Source organism: Sciurus carolinensis, chromosome 7, assembly GCF_902686445.1.
Source record: "Sciurus carolinensis chromosome 7, mSciCar1.2, whole genome shotgun sequence".
Classification (NCBI taxonomy): Eukaryota; Metazoa; Chordata; class Mammalia; order Rodentia; family Sciuridae; genus Sciurus; species Sciurus carolinensis.
In genome coordinates, this window is record NC_062219.1 from 12,766,283 (window position 1) to 12,788,198 (window position 21,916).

General features: G+C 37.0%; 1 protein-coding gene across 1 annotated transcript in view; it reads left to right on the forward strand.

Annotated features, from left to right (window-relative positions):
• Ipcef1 (interaction protein for cytohesin exchange factors 1) overlaps positions 1-21,916 on the forward strand; it is a 115,407-nt gene that overhangs the window by 23,789 nt on the left and 69,702 nt on the right. The window contains exon 2 of the mRNA XM_047559688.1: positions 12,393-12,445. Within this exon, the coding sequence (XP_047415644.1) occupies positions 12,422-12,445 (24 nt within the window). The 5' untranslated portion in view covers positions 12,393-12,421. The remainder of the gene's footprint in view (positions 1-12,392; positions 12,446-21,916) is intronic.

Sequence of the window (21,916 nt, forward strand, 5' to 3'; positions counted from 1 at the left end):
TATGTATAACAAATATTTATAGTATATATGTGTATATATACACTATGTATATACACACACGCTATATATATATCTCATGTGTGCTGGAAGTGAGTGCGTATTCTTTGCTTTTCAAGTGTGGAGTTCTATGTGTCCAACAGTGTTCATTTACCAATTTGTATCACTTGGCTCATTTGCAGCTCTCTTATAGTCAGCTTAGCTATGGATTCTGACAGAGATATGCTATGATTGCTGAGTTCTGTAAATCTCTCTAGTTCTATGAGTCATGGTTGCTTAATATATTTTAAGACAACTCGTTCTATGTCTATGAAAGCTGTATTTTGGGGCTTTATTTTTTTTAAACACTGTATAACACCTTGTTTCTCCAAATGAGAACGTGTATGTGTACATATATATATATATATATATTTTTTTTTTCCAGAAATGAAAATGATCATCACAGCTTTTTTTTGGGTGTGTTGGCCTGCATATCTGTTTCCATCTATTCATTTTTAACCTTTCATATCCTTTGGTTTTCTATGTTTCCTCTTTTAGATAACATTGCCAGTTCTTCCTTTTTTAAATCACTTTTAGGATTGGGGTTGTGGCTCAGTGGCAGAGTACTTGCCTAGCATATGCAAGGCACTGGGTTTGATTCTCAGCACCATATATAAATAAAAAAAAAGTAAAGGCCTATTGCCAACTAGAAAATTAAAAAAAAAAAATCACTTTTATTGTGAAATACGCCACACAGAGAGCAGTGCCTGATACAAGCTTGGTTAGCGTGTGACTGATCATTAGCAGAAACCCTGGCTACTGCTACTTGAGTCAAGATACAGAATGCTGCTGGGACCCTGACCTGCTTCTGTGCTCCTTCCGATGTCGCCCCAGAGGGGACCAGCTTCCTGCCACTGGTGGTCATCATATCGTTTTACATTCATTTGTACTTTTATGATTCAAGCCCACCTCCCTGAACAGGGTGATCTTGTTTGCCTCTTTTATTGTTTTATACAAGTGAAATCAGGGAGTTTAGATTCTTTTGTTTCTGACTTCTTTCTCTTCATGTTGTGTCACTGTGAATACAAGGAACTTTTTCTTTTTTTATTGCTAAATAATCTGTCGTATGGCTATACCACAATTTATTTATTCATTTTCCTGTTGATGGATATTGGGTTGCTTTTTAGCATTCTGATTATTTTTAATAAAGCTACAAGATACATTCTTAGACATGTTTTCAGAATGTAAGAGTAAAGTTTTTGAGTCATAGGCTATGTATGTGATCAGCTTTACCAGATATCCACTGTTGGACTAAATAGTTCCCTGCTAGCAGTGTTTGAGAGTTTTCCTTGGCTTTCACCCTTGCCCACTCTTGGTGTTGTCTGTCTTTAAAAATCTCACTGTTTGGTGGGTGTTTCATTGCGGTTTTGCTTTACATTTCTCTGCTCATGAAAGTACCTTTTCATATGTGTATTGGCTAATTGAGTATCCTTTTTGGGAAATGTCTATGAAAGTTTAATCTTATTCCCCAGGCCTGTTTCCTATTGATTTGTGGGAGTTCTTTATATTTTCTGGGTACCTGACCTTGCACAGGTTACAGGCATTGCACGTGCCTTTTCTCACTGCCTTACTTTGACAATCCCAAGCATTGTCTTTTGGTGAATGGAAATTCTTAATTTTGGTGTATTCAACTTATCAAGCATTTCCCTCATGTTGAGGTTCAGAAGAGAAATGACGATGTATTTATTAAATGACACTGGGATAATTGGTTATTAATTTAAAAAATGTCTTGACCATTATTTAAAACCATAATAAAAAATCAATTCCAAGTAGATTATAGATCTAATAGGGAAGTCAAAACAAGAAAGTTCTGGAAGAAAGGGTAGAATAACATTCTTATGACCATAGTATAATAAAATTAATAGCAAAGAAAAACCTCAATATCGTATTTTTAAAATCTTGCTTTCTGATTAGTGAACATGACATATCCTTCAATTTAGTTGAGCTTTTTTTAGTTTCTTTTAGTGTTTTGTAGATTTCTTCATGGAATTCTTACATATCCTTTTTTGGGATTCATTCTAATGTATTTAAAATTTTATGATGTTGTTTTGTGTGTATTTACTTAGAAATTTCATTTCCAAACTCTCTATTGCTCACATGTAGAATGTTACTAGTTTTTAACATATTATTCTAATATCTAGGAACCTTCAACATCCACATGCTAATTTAAAAAATTCCTGTACATTCCACATGTAAAACCACATGTAATCGTTTGAAAAAACTGTCAGCCTTCATTTCTTCCTTTTAATCATCGTAACTCTTACCCTAACCACTACTTCTGATCCATGCTGTCGAATGATAATGAGCAGCTTCAGTTTATTCCTAGTATCCAAGGAAAAGGTTTTAACGTATGACCATCACGTGTGAGATGGAGGCAGTAACGACCTCTTTGCTTCCTGAGAATGGCGAAGAATGGGCTTTGTTTTGCCCATGTCAGGAATTTGGGAGGGCTTGACTTGGCTGTTCATCTTCAGTCCATGTGGCTTTGACCGGAGTGGTTGGAAATGGAAGAACCAATTCCAAGATCATGTTTCCATCCACTTGTCTGGCATACCTGGGCTTCTGCTGCTCGTGGTGTTCCGCTCCCCTGGGGCTGTCCCCAAGGCTGGGCTCTTTACAGCACAGAGTACTGGAACACATGTTCTTTCAGATCTGAAATCCTCCAAGTCAAGCCAGAAGTGGTGGCACTTAACTGTAGTCCCTGCTACTCAGTGGGCTGAGACAGAAGAATCACTTAAGCCCACAACTTTGGGGCCAACCTGGGCAACACAGCAAGACCCCATCTCAAAATACAGAAATAAATAAATAAATGAATCCTATGAGCTTGCACCCATGAGGTTATATAAATTGCAATCAATCATATCTATTTCAGTAAACATTCGATTCTAAACTTTTGACATAACCAGATTTTAACACTGTGGGGAAGAGGAAAAAAATCAGATGAGTCCTGTCTTTGGTGAGACCGACGTTTCCTCTTGGGTGAGATGAAGTGATCCAGGGCAGAGAGCGAGAGGTGGGGGTGGGTGGGTGTGCAGTGGGAAAGCGGGTGTGTGATGGGGATGGGGGGAGACAGGAAGCTGGCTAGGAAGTCTTTGACTTTACCTCATTTAAAGCCAGAATTAAACAACCTATAGGCAGGTGGAAAATCTCACGTGCCAAGTCTCTAAAGAGGTGGAAACAAGAAAACCAGCACATGTGAGCAGGGAAAGGTGAACCAAAGTGGCTCACCAGTGACAATCTGCTCTGCAGTTTTTATATTAACGTCTCAGGACTTCATTCAGTAAGATAGTGTAATTGGGAAAAACAGATAAAAGAGCAAACACTTCCTTGAGAAATAAACACAAAATGTTCTTTTATAAAATTTAGATGTCTGGATTTGTGAATCTAGGAATTTTTTTTTTTAAATGCTCTATTGATATCAAATGAACTGTAAATTGCCCAATCAGAAGGATGTTTCAATCTTGTCTCAAGCTCAAGCCGTACTCACAGGTTTCTCCACTAGGTGTCTCCTTGCATACACGTTATGATTCCAGAGAAAACCCGTCTATCCTGAAGGCATTAGCTAATGTGGATTGTATTAAAAAACCACCTCAATTTTGGAAGTACTTAAGAATGACTTTAACACAACAGTTTTGCCTAACGAATCAAAACTGTGTCTTGGCTACATCTCTTGCTCTTGGAAACTTAGGAGACACTAACCCACGATTCCCAGCAGATGCAAAATTGAGGTCCCCATGCCCCTCTGCATTGGTAGAAGGTGACAGAGATGAGAATCTTAGGTTCAGTGCCTGTTCTATGCAGATTTCGGAGAAGAGTCAGCCCCCATTACTTCTGAATGCAGCTTCAGCAAGGATGTGCCGTTCTAGAACAAGCTGCATTTGGCTTTCCAGAGCCTTTTTCTAGAAGCTGTATACCCAGCAGCAGGTGATCTGTGATTCCACATGTAGCCCTTTGGGCATCCAAATAAGAACTGCAAGTCATATCAGGTTCCTTCTGAGCTGTTTGGCAAATAGCCTGCCCACTTTTGTCCTAAAGCCGAGACAGGGTCAGTACAAGTCAACAAATATTTATTAGATGCCTACTGTATGGTTGGCCCAGATGATCTACAAGCATTATTGGATTTGTACATTCTTTTGATTTATTGTTTGCAGAATAATTAAGCATGCTGCTAAAGGGAAGTCGATAAGGCAAAAATTATTATAAGAGACAGCACTGTTGATGACCAAAGAGACCTGGGCTTGGAGTTTGAAGATTTGAATTCAAATTCTCACTTTATAACTTGCTACCTATGTGATTAGTCTACCTGCTCAGTATGTTAATTTCTTTATCTCTAAAAGTACAGGTAGTGTTACATTTCAGAGTTGTTGTGAAGACAAATAACAGTTAGCAGTAACTCATTCTTAGAGATTCTTGATAAAGGTAGTCTTCCTCACGGTTGCGCACAGTGGGTTAGCTCATTGTGGTCTCTGTCTGTCTGAGTAGGCCTTGGGCACTACCTTTGCAAAATCATAAAGCCCTTTAACTTGGTATTTCCATGAAAGAGCTAGCCAGACAAAAGAATTTTGGCTCCAACTCCAGAGCACTGTGTGCAAACTTCTGGTAGCTTTTACCGTCATTTTTCTTTAACTTCCTTCCAGCCAGTGAGGGTCCTGTTGTAGAAGCCCCTGCTACATGAGTTATCACCTGACTTTGGTGGAAAGACTATTGAGTCAAACACTGTGATTAACTGCCTGAGAACTGTGTATATACTGCCCAGTTTCACTAAGAAGAAAAACACTATTTTCCATATAGAGAAAATAATGATTATTATTTATATGGACAAACTGAGGGATACACACTGCAGAAAGGTATGGGCCATCATTCACCACGCTTGTCTGGCCTGTCTTGGATCATTGAGTCTGGTCTTGCCCCACAGGCTGCATTGAAGAGAGCTTAGCAATCAGATGATGTTACTTTATGGCAACCTTGGGAAAAATCTGGTAGAAGCCTGGTTGTGCATATGGGGCTGACTGTAAGAGACCTAATAACTGATACCTTCCCTATGGTCTACCAAAGCCTCCTGTGGCTTCATCAAGAGTCTGATACCCCATTCCTTACATGATGTAGAGTTTGGGGTCAGTATAACCCTTTCAGAACATTGCCTGGGTTTTCATTACAAGTCCCTTAAAATTGGACCTAAACACTAAGTTTGGATTTTAGAATAACTGGCTTCCTTGGATCTGAATCTGGTGTAGAAAGAGTCAGGGTGATAACAGGTTTTATGTGGTTTGGTGAACCAGGGCTGTTGCTCATTTGTATGTAGGTGTGGGTGTATGTGTGTATGTGTTTGTGCAAGTGTGAATGTGTTTTATGGGGCCCCTTCCTATATAAAAAATTTGAGTCACAGAAAACCAGTATGCCCGCCCTATTCTGGAGGACCAACAGGTATTGTTTACTGCTGGTGCCATGGAACTTAAGACAATCAGGGGATAAAATCAACCCAATGAAAATGAGTCTCAGTGCTCTTTGGAGCATTGGTTGACCCCATGTGCTGGTGAAGAGAACCTGGGAAGCTTGGAGAAGCAGCTCCTGAGGAGCATGCAGCCTGGGCAGGTCCCCTTGCCCCAACCTCAGCGTGTACTATGGGTACAGAGCATAGTCTTAGAAGTCCTGGGATCTGGAAGTCTGCAGAAGGGCAGGAAACCTCTGTAGTTGAGCAACTTAGAAGGGATTAATGCCTCCCAGAGAGGCAAGGCTAATAGCCCTTTACATCTGGTTGGTTCGTCCAGGGGATAGAAGAGGCAGATTGAGCTCTCTTGCAGTTTACCACCTGGTTGTTACTATGGTAAACTGTTGGCTGGGAGCAAAGATTGACGGTGACTGAAAGAGGGCTTTTATCTCCTTCACATTTGTGGATTTTGTGTGTCTGAGCCTTGATTGTCAGACTGACAGCTTTGGTGAGAACGCATGGAGGAGAAGGAAGGAAGAGGCCTGCCAATCTCCTCAGATGATTTATTCCAGGATTTTAATGTGTTGAAAATAAAGTAATTTTAAGCATCACAGTTTTTCTGTTTTAAAAAAATTATGGTTCTTAAAACCATCTGTCAATTCATTGTAGAAGTGGAGAGAGCAGAAAAGAAAGGCAACAAAATTGAAGGAAAAGATAATAAAGAGAATTTCTAAAGCAAGTGGAAGAAAATGGTTTGAATCAAAATGACAGAGCTTATATTAAAAAGAAAAATGCTTGACATAATTTGGGTGGGATCATTTTCGCCTTCACAAATTCTCTGGAGAAAGTCACGACCCCAAACCACCCATCGCTGTACTTAGACTAATGGAGAGGGCGTCTTGCATTGGCTTCCTTCTCTCCTACTCTGCCCTGACAAGAGAAATCTCCTGCTAATTGGCAAAACTAATGGATTATTTCATGTCCTCTGCTTTTAGCCAAGATGCATTTTCTCTTCTGCTCTCTGTGGCGCTGTAGCAATGGACTATCATTTGGTAGCAGATGCTTGCTTACAGATAGCTCCGTCCCTAAGCTAAGTGTGCACATTAACTGCCACATGTACAACATGCTTTTTTGATGACCCAGACTTCTGATCCAAGGATGACCAATGTTTTCGGTTTCCTCTTTGACTTTAATATCTGGATTAACAATAGTGCACATTGTTTGAGCTTTCTGTGAATTCACTGGCTGCTCCAGTAATACCTTGTCAATGCTATTGTAATTTTAGAGGGTAAGCAAGTTATGAATTAATCTGTGGGGTTTTAAAATTTTGATTCAGAATTATGTTGTTTTCACTGAAGGCTCTGGAAAAAAGAGAATAACCCCTTTATTTTATTTCAATTGGAAAATTGTATCTGACTCACTATCTTTTTTTTTTTTTTAATTTATAACATTAGGCACTATGCTTATTGTGCTACATCATTCCAGAGAATATGTCCAATAGAGAATGACCACAAAAGTTGCCTTTAGATCAATTGAACCTATAAATTTCTTTAAAGAAATGATAGTTCTTAGTTCTCAAAAAATACCAATTGTATGGAGCCTTCTTTGTCAATGGAATTCTTGTGTTATTTTCTGGTTTTAAAATGATATAGGACCAAAGTTCGTATTTCTGACTTAACTTACCCAACAATTCCTAAAATTGTACTTGGTTTAAGAAGCATGTATTTTATGCCTAAAACAAAGTGGAATGATTCTTCATTAGTATAAATGAAGGAAAATCTCTTTGAAGTTAGCTTCCTCATTCATTTGATAATGAAAAAAAATGTTCTCTGCTTTTCAGTTGCAGAGATGTTAGAAATGCTTTGAATTTCATTTCACAAACTTTGAAAATATGAATGGAATGACCCCATTGATTGGTCTGTCTCATGCTGTTGTATGTTAAGGAATTGCTCTTTTAAAAAGATAATTATCATAAATATGATTGAGAAAAAATTTCCCTTAAACTCTGAAACAAGGCACCAAAAATGTTGCTGGAAGAGCCAGCTAGGGAGTTGAATCAGCCTTGAAGAATGAAAATTATTTTATTTGATGAAACCTGTTATCCTACTTGCTCAAAGTCCTCAGTTGTTCTAATTCCTCGAGGATGAATAATTTTGTATAACAAAGCTACTTCTAGGCTGCTGCTTCCCTTCTAGGCAATTGCTATCAGTTATCAAGCATGTACTGTGCCCTGAGTGTTTTCCATGGGATATTTCATTTAGTTTTCACAAAAATCCTAAGAGTTGGTTATTATTATTTCTGTTGAACAGATGAGACATCTGCTAGTCAGAGAAATTAAGTAATTCTTGTAAGTTTCCACGTTTAACAAGTGGCAGAGTTGGAATTCAAACTTAAACCTGTTGTTCTTCAATCCACGTGCTTCAGTGTGTAGCTTTACAACATATCTCTTGGTTGTGTATCGTATAATACCCTGGAAGCTCTGTGTGACCCTTTACACTTTAACTGTCACCTAGGGTGACAGCATACATGTAGTTGAAAAAGATGTGATTTCAGGCATACTGCAAATCCTGAAGTTTACTTGTACCATATAAATACCACAGAGATTTGATAAGTTCCATCATTTATTTTAAGTAATCTTTTTAGGGCTTATAAATTTTACATTGTTCTCTTTTCTCCAGGAACTAAATTTTTTACTGTACTATCCCTAGGATTTTAATCCCATCATATAATATTTTTATGCTTGGAAATTTTCTACTGATAATTTTTATCATACGTATATGCTAAATTAGAGAATACATATTTAAATTGAAACTAATTAAACTTTTTTGGTGACATAGTTGTACAAGTAAACTGTTTTCCCTTTGAGTGAGTTATTATGATTATTACTTGTACATAACACAAATATGCTACCTATTTTGACCAATAATATCAAATATAAGAGATAAATATTTTTACTTAATATGCATTACTTAATGCATAGATGAAACTTTCTCCATAATTATGGAGCATACCCATGGATGAATACTATTTATTGCTGGAATGGGAGTTCAAAACCAATTCTAATCCTATTGTTGGGTTTTATTATTCAAGGATCTAGAAATATTTTTCATAAAAGTAAATGTGTTGAGATGGAGCACTCTTTGAATTCTTCCAATTACATGCTAAATAACACATGGTCATCTATCAAAACTATTACTTTTAATGACCAATAGTTCAAATAGTATTTTCTTTAATTTTTTGAAAGTAAAGAATTAGAAGTCTTTTGATTTGAAAAAGTGTTTTTTTACACTCTCATTAGGCTCTTATTCATTTTCAAATTTTTGGTTATACGAAAATTCTTTATCAAGCATATCAAATAATTATTCTTTCTTTAATTCTTTAGCTCTTTATAGGCATTGATTTTACTTAGACTCATTTTCTCATAAAAGATTGGAAACATTGGAAAATAACTACTTTCAAAAAATTTTTGTTAGACCTATTATTTTTTCCTTAACAACTTTTATTTTGTACTTTACAACTATATTTTCATCTAAACCTTGGAGCTACTTATTTAACTTATCAATGTATAGATATCATGTGCCGTATAAGTGGGTTAGCTGAGTCAGTTCTCCTTGTCCAAACAACAATCAAACGCATTGAGATGAGTCTTCATGACCACCATTTGCTTCCATTTCTCCCAGAGTATGCCCACGTATTCTGTATGGAAGAGGAGAAGCAAGAGTTAAACTTGGGTGACTTGATGATTCTTCTGCCCCAAATGATCTCTGAATCATTTTGGTGACATTTTAGATTCCATATATGTCAACTACTTCAAGGGATGGAGTACTGAAGCCCCAAAGTCAATGAGCAGATGCTCAAAGATAGAATCTACAGAGGCACATCCGTTCTTAGGTGTCCGCATTCCAACTCCCCCACCACCAGTGATAACCTGTTATTTCTACCCATTTACTCTTTGACTGAAGTCTGGAATCAACATGGTTTCATTTCCGTACCCTACAGCTTGGGAAGGAAATTTCTGATGGGATATCCATGATGGTAATATTCCAGAAAACAAAAATTCAGAATTTATAGGTTCCTCTTATGAAAACTTATAGTTCAGTGATTGAATTGTTTGTCCATTTATTTCACTTGCCCAAAAAATATCTATGGAATCACTTTGGGGATGTAGCAGGACATGTGAACAAGACAAGACACGGGCATGCTGTATTATGGTGGGGAGTCAGAGAGTAAGGACCAGTTGCAAAGTTAATCATTCCTCGCAGTGATGGGAACCTTTATGAATAAAGGCCAGGTGCTGAGAGCACGTATAAAAGGAGATTGATCTCACGAGGTTCAGGCAAAGTTTTCTCCACTGACATTTAATCAGAGGGTTGGAAGACTGGATGTTATAAGCCACCTTGGGCAGGACTGTAGAGGAAAGCATGCACAAGGTTCTGAGATCAAGAGAAATATGTGTAGACATTGTTAAAAAGTCAGGTAGGTCAGGGAGATGGGGAGATAGAGACACAAACAATCTAAGAGAGGGCTGGAGGGGAGTCACAGGCAGGTAGCAATGAGGCTCCCTTGTCACCGAGCTTCATGATTTTGGTCTTTGTCTCAATATCAGTGACCGTTGTAGGGATTTAAGGAGATGCACAGTCAGGTGTTCACTGAGACAGCACCACTCTGGCCAGAGGAGAAGCTTCGACAATATCCAGGAGGGAGAGTGCTCGAGTCTTGAGTAGGTGGTGGCGACGGGGCAGGCATAGTGGCCACCCTTCAGAAATGGTCAGGGTGACAGGCAGTACAATTTTTACCAAGCAAGTTTCCCCAGGCTTACCGTCAGTGGCTACGGCTGTGTGTTTTCAACCAATGCCAGCGCTAAGGGAAGAATTAGAGGAGTTTTTTTTATCATTGTCTTCCGTTATCTCCTACCAATTTTGTGGTTGCTTTGTTTCTAGAAATCTGACTGAGGGGAGGGATTGAGAATTCCAGTGGAATAAGTCATCTGAGGGTGTGGTCTACGTGTAAAGGTACACACAGTTGGCCTTTAATAAATGCCTATTTAAAGGATGCATATGTATTAAAATAATAAAAATAATTTCTTGGGAATTCATTATATGTTAGGCTCTGTTATGAACATTATAAAATATTTCTTTATTTAATCTTCATCCAACCCTACAAAAGAAATACTGATTATTATCCCCATTTCACAGATAAGTGTCCTGAGCCGCCTGATATCATTTATTTGCTCAATGCATCATATAATTAGTAAGTTGCTAAACTGAGATTTAAGTTTGGTCTGGTGCAATCCAAAATGTCTATCCATAACTTCTACAATATATTTCCTTCTTTACCTGAAAGTGCTCTGGAATTCAACCTAGCTTTTGCTTATAATATATTCTAAAATGTATTGAAAATTCATGAGTCAATAAAATATTTGTATCATTCTATCTGAAAATTTTTATTTTACAAATAACAACTTATTGTAGAAAACAAATACATAGGGGAATAAAAATCATTCACTTGTTATTTCAATTCCCATAGATAATTAATATAGACATTTTTCTGGAAATATGTTCAGACTTTGGTTTCCTTCTGATGTATTGGCATATGAATGTGTGCGTGTAAAGCTGTATTTTTATGACACAAAATGACGGGATCACTCTGTATTTAACCTACTATTTTTTTAATTAACCATAAGTTGCAAAACTGTTTGCATGTTTGATCTGGCCATGTTTGGGACAGTTCATGGCACCTAGTAAAAGGTTGGCTCAGTGACTATTGGTTACAGTTGTCATAGTCAATGTTATAACTTAGATTGTTCTCCGGCAAGGCTGAAATATGTTGACATCACAAAAGATGAGAATACTCTTTCCAACATGCCTCCATCTCCATGGAACGTGGCATCTATCGCTTAATTTTATTTTTGCCATCTTGAAGATTAAAAATGGAATTGTGTTGCTTTATTTTGTACTTTTTTTTACTACTAACGATTAAGTATTAGTCACTTGTGTTGTTTTTATTTTTCGAATTTTCCTGCTTTTATTCTTCTGTTAACGTGTAAGAACTCTCTCTACATTGTGATTCTTACATATTAAATGAATATTAGAGATATTTTCAGGTATTTACAGTTGGTGATTTGACTTTTAAAATTTAGGTATTTAGTGCTTTTTCAAAAATAAATAAGTTGTAAATTAAATTTGCTAGCTTTTGTTTTCTCTTTCGCATCTTGCAAATAAAATGCCTTAGTCACATCTATGTAATATAAATATGTCATTCTTTACACTCTTTAAAGATGGGGGACCATTGGCATGAGTAATGGGGCATGCATATGTATTTGTAGTGTCACTGCCAAGGAGTGAAAATGGTCTCTGCTTTTGGGAGAGTTTCAGTGGCTTGTGGATCTTTGACAAGTTTCTTGCTTGTCAAAGTCTGAAAAAACCTGAGGAGTTTTTCCTTTTTCTTTTCGTTTGCTTGTCTCAAAACCACAGAGTGCCTTGTTTTTCAGGCAATTCACTACAAAGTGCAACACATCAAAAAAGGCTCATCTCGGTGTTACCCTTGGGACTTCTGAGGCAGGGGGTTGGTTACATATCTGAAACTGGATAATAGCAATGACCAAATAATTCCACGTTGTTCATCATGAAGAGGGAAATCTTTTCACTTCTTAAAAAAAAAAAAAAAAAAGTAACAACTGAACTGAAATCTTGTCTTGTTTATGGACTTGAACAAATACTGACAAATGTGCAGATGAAACTTTGACTTATTTTATGAATTCAATCTTAAGTTGTTGGTTTATTGAGTTCTGGATAAAAAGCCATTCAGGGAATTTCCCTTATTATGAAATTCGTCAGTTGCGATAGAAACATTCTCCCTCTACTTAGATATATGTTTTTATTAACATTCTAAACCCACACTGAACTAAAAATGTTTTTTTTCTTTCTAGATTTTGTTTCTACCAGTCTGATAGCATACATGGCTACTGACAGCAATGCTCTTGTAAGTACCCTTTGCAAAAATTGGACTTTGGATATGGTTAGTTTGATGAAAAAGTAACATAATAGACAAGCTGATTTTAAAGTTTGGCTCCCCATTTATTTCCTCCATTTCATTAGCCACAACACACAGTAGACTAAATGACCCTGCTGTTAGATATCAAGGGTTTCGTGGTCACTTAAGTTTTTAAGTTCTCTCTGAGTTCTTAAAGATCAAGTAAAGTAACCTGTTGAAATTGACCTGACTATGTTATGTACATGTGCAGATGCATCACAGTGAATCCCATTTTTATGTATAATTATAATGTGGTGATAAAAAATACAACCATGCACAAAATAAAAATCATCTCTGTACTCCGATGCTAAGTATGATATTAGTGCAACCTCTCAGGAAACCTCTATAGGAAAAAAATAATCTGTTAATCATTACATTGAAATTATAGGTTTCTTTTAAAACAATTTTATGGCCTTAAGTTTGCATAAGATAGATTAATAAATTGAGCAAGTATGTTATCTGAATTAGGTGAAGAAACTTAGGCACAGAAATTAGTAAGTTTATATTGGTAACATGGCATTTCTAATAAAAGGGGATGAGGAATGGTGTGGAGCTCCATGGTTTCATCTTTTGGCAAATGGAGTGACCTCATGGTAGACGCACAGGACAGAGTTTTTGGAGTAGAGCTAAAAGCAGAAGCAGAAGTGATGTGTCAGAAGGCAGTATAGACTGCCTGCCCAGTAAGGAATGTGGACAGTGGTTTCCTGATGCAGATTAGATAATGGACGTCAAGGTGGGTTGTAGTACTAGTGATGGAGAAGTTAACTGGACAGCTCCTGGAAGGGACATCTTACTAAAAAGCAGGGAAGCTGACACATTCTTTGCTTGGCTTGCTGACAATTTCATATCCCAGAAATAGAGAAAGCAATGAACACACTTTAAATCTGGTGCTGGTTCTAAATAAGGAGGACAAGCTTGTTAGTGATGAGAAATGGTGAGAACTTTGGGAGACAGGACCACAGAAAGCTAAAAATGAAAGAACGAATTATATATGTATTGTAGGAAATTTTCCATCCAAAACATGAAAAAAGAAAGGCATGATCCCTGGGACATTAATGATTCATAGAAGTGAGAAGCATCACAATGACAATAAATAAGAGAAGCAATTAGGAGAATAAATGAGGCTGCAAAGGCAGACTTGCTGCATATGTACAGGACATTAAAAGACGATCCTATGGTCAAGAGTTAAAGCAAATGAATATCACAAGTATGTAAAAATAGCCAGGGAAGTTAAAGTTCAGAGTAACCAAAGTTCATGCAAAAAAAAAATTTTTTTGGTACCAGGATTGAACTCAGGGTTACTCAATCACTGAGCCACATCCCCAGCCCTATCTTGTATTTTATTTGGAGACAGGGTCTCACTGAGTTGTTTAGTGCCTTGCCTTTGTTGAGGCTGGCTTTGAACTTGCAATCCTCCTGCTTCAGCCTCCAGAATCCCTGGGATTACAGGCATGTACCACTGTGCTTGACCATCATGCAAAATTTAATAGGAAAAAAGTATATCTTGTGGTCTTATGTGTATGTGGTACATGGAACATAGAAATGAAAGAAAGCATTAAGAATTCCAGATCCTTGGGAAAAGTAATGAAATGTTTAATTCTCATGTTGCTTCACTTTTTTCCACTGTAAGAATGTAATCTCCATGTGTTCATGAAAAAATAGAAATTGAGATAATAAGACAGCATTTAAGCAATTTAAACCACAGATTCCTTCATTCATTGAAATATTCTTAAATATCCTCCCTGATTCTGTCCTGTTTCAAGGACTGTAATGGGAAGTAACTGGAGACTTAATTGATTTTAGACAAGTTAAAACCTCCACATCTTAAATAAAAAAAAAAAATTTCCACATCTTAAAAACCAGATATTGGAATAAAGATTACAGATATGATTCCCAAAGGACCAACATGGGATTTGTGTACGCCCCAATCTGGTCATTACCACTGTAATGTGCAGCCTGCTTCTGTTGGTCCTGGGTGCAAATGAACTCTGTTTTTCAGGGGGAACCAACTGTTGACGGATCTTTCTCATTTCGTGAGCCATCCTCCACTGTAGTCCCAGCCGGCCCGGCTCCCCTTGCGTGTCTACTTTCCTGTTATTTCTCTTGCACAGCCTCAGTATCTGGGTGGTGCTGCTTGACATCTCTCTTATGTATTTCAGCTAGAGCTGCTTTTCGGTGGTTACCCTACTTTATCTTTCCATTCCGAAAACTAGTTCAATTTTCTTCTGTCATTTGTTCCCTTAATAAAACGTAGCACAGGAGGCCTATTTTTATGCAAGATAGTTTCGGTAGGTTTGACACATTTGACCTAATCACTTCCCAAATTGCACTTCATTTCCACTAAACTAACATTGTCTGAGCTCCATGTGCCGAGCACTGCTTGGCTCTAGGGTACAAACATGAGCAGCTTCCCATCTCACAGCAGAAGGATTGTACTTTGAAGGGACTTTCGTTGCTCTGACCCGGATAGCTGATCATTGAGGTTGGGGTGCTAAATGGAACTTGGAATTTAAGACTAAAGTCTAAGTACTTGAAATTGTACTGTGTGTAGCATGGTGCTTTCTATTGAGCTGAGTTGTTTAGTACTTAGTAGTATCATTTTCTCTCATCAAAAGGAAAGAGTGGAATTTTCAAAGCTAAAGGTGCACAGAGGACCTAATGTGTTAACTCACCAGGCTCTACTCCTCTCTCTTAAATATTTTTCCATCTTTACAGCCATGCTTGACCCTTCTCTCTGCTCATTGGACTTTTGCCTTTGCACCTGTTCCTCTTCAGTATTCTCATCATGCAACTACTCAATGAATTTTCTTAATCTAAGGCTGATTGTGTCCTTTACTTACACCGGTTCCATGGCTACCACTGACCTTCAGATATAGACTTCACAGTTCAGAACGTAGCTCACAGGCCCTGAGTGACATGCTTCGACACTCTCACAGTGGCCCTCCCCTCCACTCTGGCTGATCTTTCTGGATCGTACCTGCATTGCTGTATCTGATCCTGTTTTGCCGGGGTCTTTATCTTTTGAGTCTGCTTTGGTCTACTCACGTGATGCCTTTCCTGACTGCCCACTTCTGGGTGACTGACCTCTCTCCTTTTGCCTCTGTTGTAATCCATCTTAACACTGGCCAACCTTCTTAATTGTCTTCTTCTGTATTTCACCGGAAGCTATCTTAGAACTTGCCAGTCACTGCGTCTCTGGTTCTTGGTACCCAGTAATTGTGCAATAGGTGTCTGCTGAATTAACAAGAGCTTTGATTTATAGATTGTGACCTGAAAGAAAAAATAATGGATCAACCTTTAGGATTTGGGTCATGGCTTCTTGGGAAATCTTCCACATAATTTTTAGATTTGGTACAATCCCTAGGCATCTCTACAAGCCCATTTTATGTAGTCCTTGATACTGACAAGACATTCATTCCATGCCTCATACTATGGTGATTATAAATTACAGACTAAATTACTTAGTTTTATGGTTAGTTTTTCATTAAAATAAATACATGAATGAATTGATTAATGATTACTTCTTCTAATACATATAATTCCGATTAGAAACTTCTAAGGCCTTAGAGTTTAGTAACCATGTTTTATCTAAGAACAGAAAACAAGCCTGAGTTTAAGGATGACAAGGATCTGAGGGAATTAAGCAAATCATTTCTTTTACTGTTATTCATAGTTCTTTTATCCAGAGCTTTTAAATGCTCTTGCTTTCAGAGATGGCTCTAGTAGAGTAGAAATATTGGAATTATCTCAAATCAAAACTTTATTACAGCATTTTCAAGAATTCTTTTAAATGAAATTTCTTCATTAAATATTACTGGAAGATAAGATGTCAAGTGAAAGTTTTTCCTGAAGCCAATGTTTGTGCATTTAAGTCCTGGTTTCCTTGCTCAGATTTCATACTGCTGAGCAGTTTGGTGGCTATGAGTGCACATGTATGTCTGCCACTGTGGTTAGTCTACTAACTGCTGTCTGGACTCTCCTCTGTGGGAGAGAGTGGCACTCATCTCAGCTGGTACTTCCTGTGTTTGTGTCACTGAAAGTTTGATGTGCATTATTCATTGCCTGATCTCTGCCTGATTATGTTAGTAAATAGCACAGACCCGATTTCTGCCCAGTGAAACCTGCCCTGCCCCTCACTCCACCTCAGATGTGCTGTTTCTTGGGTTCCAGTTCTCAGTATTTGGAGGGTACCGTTGAGACAGGATACTGGAGAAAAATCCTGTGGTTTTATAGGAAATAGTGTTTTAGGTAGAACTAGAGATTTGTTTAACAAAAGTCCATTTCACCTTCAAGGAAATACCAAGAACCAACTCTCTATGTGGGTTTGGGTTTAATGTCAGTCAATCTCAGGGGATTTTCCATAAAATTGTATAAATCTGCGGTGAGAAATATATTGGAGGAACTTTTATGTCGCTCAACTTTGCTAATGTTTTTTGCTAGTGGAGGCATTTTGTAGCTCTGAGTAATCAAGTAACAAGCTACCTATGATTTTCAAATTCTACTCTGTGCCAGGTACACAGGAGGGAGCATTCTTACTAAGGACACCAGAGGAGGCAGAAATCAATATAAGACACAGTCTGTTTGTCTCACTGTGTGTTAAACTTTGGGCTGTGTGCTAGATTTCAAGGGCATGATATGTTCAGGAGCATCAATTCTATCTTGAAGTCTTGACCAGTCGCTGAAGCATTTTAAGCAGAGTTGTAATGGTTCAGAGGTGTCTTACCTGGGTTGTTGAGGGTCTGTACTATATACAGGGAGACCAGAAATGTGATGGTTGTTATCAGCAGAGAATAATGAGCACCTGTCTAAGACAGCAATATTGGAGATGGAGAGGGAAGAAAGATTTGAGGCAAAATGGACAGGGGTGGTGACTGAGGAAATGTGTGGGATGGGGAAAGGTTACTCATAGGTTCTGGGTAGGACCATTGGGGGGTAGTGTTACCATAATGTATGTACCACAGTGCACCACATAGATCAATATATAGATGAATTATAATATCTATTTCAGAGGCAACAGCAAAGCACTGTGAGTATATAAGAAGCCAGAAGAAGCAGAATAACATATAAACTGGCCCAACTCCTAGCTTTGGCTTTGCTACTGGTTGTGTGTGATCTGTGGGTTAACCACACCGAGCTGAAGTTCCTCATCTGTAAAAAAGGAGGTTAAAAATAGTATTGAACATGAAGAACTTTGGGAGATAACATAAAGCACCATTACGGTGACCATAAATAAATAACACTGAGTGAACATAAGGTTATTATAGGAGCTAACTGCCTTCTATAGTCACAGAGAGCTTCAAGGTGGAAGTGGCATTTGACATGGATCTCAAAGGATAAACATTAACTTGGTGAAGAATAGGTGAAGGAAATAAATTGGAATTGCAAAAGTGCTTGATATTTCTGCAGAATCGAGAAAAGCTTAAGATGCTAGAAGAGCAAATAGATGTTTGGTGGCATGTTGAGGGCAGTATGGAAAGGGGCTGAATTAGCATTTTGATTATGATTTTAGGATGGACTGTTACTGAAATGGCCAACTTCCATTCAGGGATGGTCCTGTGAGCTCATACTTTGGCACTTCATTCTTCTTCAAACATATAGTAATGATAGACAAAGAGAAACAGAAAACCAAAAAGGAATAGTAAGGTTCAGAAACATGCTGACCATCTCTGGGATCAGAAATGAAAGGCAGGAGGTACGGCTGAAGCCATTGTTTTGATGGGCATCTGATCTGGAAGCAGAAAGTAGTTCGCTTCCTGCTGCAGGTTTAGAAGGTATAAAAAATGCTCCATTAAATGTGGGGAGAGCTAGGTCCCTCCTTGATGATGGTGGTAAGTGATAAATAACCTTTTTACTCATGAATGGGTGAAACATAAAAAGAGAGCACAGTTGCGCCCAGCTGCTTGAGTTTACACAGTCAGCCAACTATGGACCTAGGAAGGAAGGAGATACAGGCACAGGCTCAAAACCAGTAACTAATATACTTGCCTGCTGGAATATAAAGGATTCTCTATGATTGCACCGGGACATGATTGTAGGACTAGTTCTGCATTAAGTAGAGGCAACCTCAGATCACTAAAGAGGCAGGAGGGAAAGAGAGAGGAAGAAAGAAATTCTGCAAACTTAAACTCTGCTATGGACTGAATCCTTGTGCCTCCCCGCTGCTAAATCATGTGCTAAAGCCCTCATCAAATACCAGCGAAATGATATTAGGAAAGGGGGCATGTGGGAGGTAATCAGGTCCTTAGGCTGGAGGTCTTATGAATGGTATTTGTGTCTTTATCAGAAAAGATCACAGAGATGATTTTCTTCTTGGCCATGAAAGGATAATAAAGTAGCTGTCTGGACCTTGATCTTGGACTTCCCAGTCTCTAGAACTGAGAGAAGAAAATATTTGTTATTTAAGTCACCCGTCTATAATTTTGTATTCTGCAGCCCAAACTAAGATAAATTCCAAAACACATTAAAAAATAATACTAAGACAGGATGTAGGATAAAAAATTAGAAGATAACTTCATTCTAAATTAAATAAAAAATTTAAATCCTGACCAAAAAATTAAGAATGAAGTTCAGATAATCTTTTAACTATTTTGCAGTCTTTTAAATAATTTGGACCAAATGAAAAAGTATAAATGGATTTTTGAAAAAAAATCTATAAATATTAGAAAAGAAGACATATTCCTGGAAATAGAGAGTTCAATGGGTAGCATAAACTCAATATTGGAAACTTTCAAAAATAATATTAGTAAAATAAGTTTTTATTTTTTGATCGATTGAATAATTTATTACTAACATGATTGATGAATGACAATAATCTTAACATTTTAATGGAAAAATAAAAATCTAGACTACAGTAGCAAGAGAATAGACATTTAAGGAGTTAAGATGTGATGATCTGTGCTGTATTCACGATAAATTTAGAAATATTAAAGCAGAGAAATAACATGTGACAAAAGGGAAGAAAGGGATAAAATAAATTAAATTGAAAATACAAATTACATTAAACGTAAATAGATTAAACTCACCTACTAAAAGGCACAGATAATCTTATATTTTAAAAAACATCAAAATGTATTCTTATGCTGCTTATAAAAGAAATAGCAAAAACAAATGAACAAACCACACAGAGAGGTTTAAAACCAAATAATAGAATTATGAAGTTATAAAAATTGAATAGAGATATAAAAGGCTTGGGAAACAGAATTAACAACTTTGAGGTTTATAGAGAATCTTTATAAAATTTGACTATGTAGTCACAAATAAATGCTAATAAATTTCAAGAACTAGCATAGAGATCACATTTCCTGAAAATAATGCAATGAATTTAGAAATCAAACAGAAGAAATTTTTAAAAAGTTTCCATGTTTTAAGAAGCCTGCAAATACACTTGACTCTCTACTATAGACATAAAAATATGATTTAGAATTGGAAAACAGGGAGATATAAGTAAAGTAAAATTCAGAAGTAAATTTATAGCTCTAAATGTATTATTAAAAGCAAAGAAAATATGAGGTAAACACCTCTAGGAATTAGAAAAACAATAGCAGCAAATTTTAAAATTTAAAGAGATATGGATAAAAAGAGCAGAAACCATGAAAAAAGAGGGAAAAAGAAAAACAAATAAAGGAGATATAGGGAAAGATATCTGAAATTGAATTGTACTATAAGTACTAATTTGAAAGCAATTTGGGAATATCCCAAAAGTTAAAAGATGTACTCACACATCTTATTATCATGCAGTTCCTCTTCCAGAAAAATACTCAGTTCAGAAAAACGTGTACATATGCACAATGGGAATTATAGAGTTGTTAATTGCACACTGTAAGGATAGGGCAAACTGTAAAAAACTTAAATGTACATCAACAGGTAAGTGGATCAATACATTTTGACATTTTAATTCATCGCAGCATTGAAAGTGAGCTAGAGCTACTTGCATCAACATGGAAAAAATATCAAAACAATACAGAAAACTAATGGTCTATATTAATGCTATTGTTTTAATATTGCTAAAAAAAACTGTTTTTCCATACAAAAATGTATGGGAATGAGGAACATCACATTCAGGTTAGTGTAACCTGGGAGAGGGTGATAGGAAAGGGAAGAAGTTCACAGAAACACAACTGTGTTCATATTTTATTCCCTTAAAAATAATGTCAAAAAATAAGCAAAATGGAGTAAAAAATAAGTTGAAAATTGCTTTTTAAGTACATATGTATGTATTATTGTGATAATGATTTTAAACATAGAAGTCTCATTTTGGAGGAAGCATGTGGCATCTCCATCCTTTGGCACTAAAATCTCCTACACATTTGTGTTTCCTCTTCAGTAAAGATTCTTGAAGAGTAGCCTGCAATGCTGTTGATTTCCTTAATTACCATTTTTCCCCAACCCACTGGAATTTGCCTTTTAGCCCATGAAGTTGTCTTGCCAAGATGTCTAATAAAGCTTTTCTTTATCATTTTTAAAAAAATTACTTAAATAATTTTTTTACAGACTGCATTTTGATTCATTGTACACAGATGGGGTACATCATTTTGTTTCTATGGTTGTACATGATGTAGGTTCACACCATTTGTGTAATCATACATGGACATAGGGTAATGATGTCTATCACTTTTATATTGCTGGTGGAGTTGCAAATTGGTGCAGCCACTCCTTATCTTTCATACCAGTAGAATTTGATGGTCTGGACCTACCTTTCTCTTGAATCTCTTCCTAGTCTCCTGGATGCCCCTGCTCCTGACTTTGTCTTTGGCTGTTCCTGTTCCGTCTTCCTGATGGGTGCCTTTTTTTGCTTCGCTGTCACATGTTGGTTTTCCTTCAGATTCTGATTCAAGCCTTCAGGGTACTTTCTTTTCATTCTCCAAGTAATCTCATCCAAACCAAGGCTTCTACTACCTGTCTCCATTATCCACTATTAGAGGTTTTCATTTCATATTCATGTACTAAGAAATATTTAACATGGTTAGTTTTCTTAAAAAAAAAAGTAAGCAAGTTTTTAAATGGATTTTCACAAGTAAAATTTTACTGATCAAAAACTTTACCATTCCCTTTAGAAATTTGAATTTAGTTTTCAAAGAAGGAGGAGAGGAGTTTGTGGAAATGTCAGGAGTTTATGGAGAGCAGGAATTCTAAGAGCTCAGGAATTCTTGTAGCTTGGTTGTTAAAGTACTGTTAGCTTAAATTGCCAATGATGTGTGGAACTGTAATACAGAAATTGGTAAAGGTTACCAATCAGGGCTTCTGCAGCCAGAGAGCCTATTTACCAGCATATAGTGCATAACTTTGGCTAATTACCTGAATCACAATGACAAACCATCTTATTCTGAATTTTAACACACCATGAGATAAATAGTGCCTGCAAGATTTAGCAACTAGTCTATGAAGTAGAAGCCAATACTACCTGTAACTTGGGTGTTGACT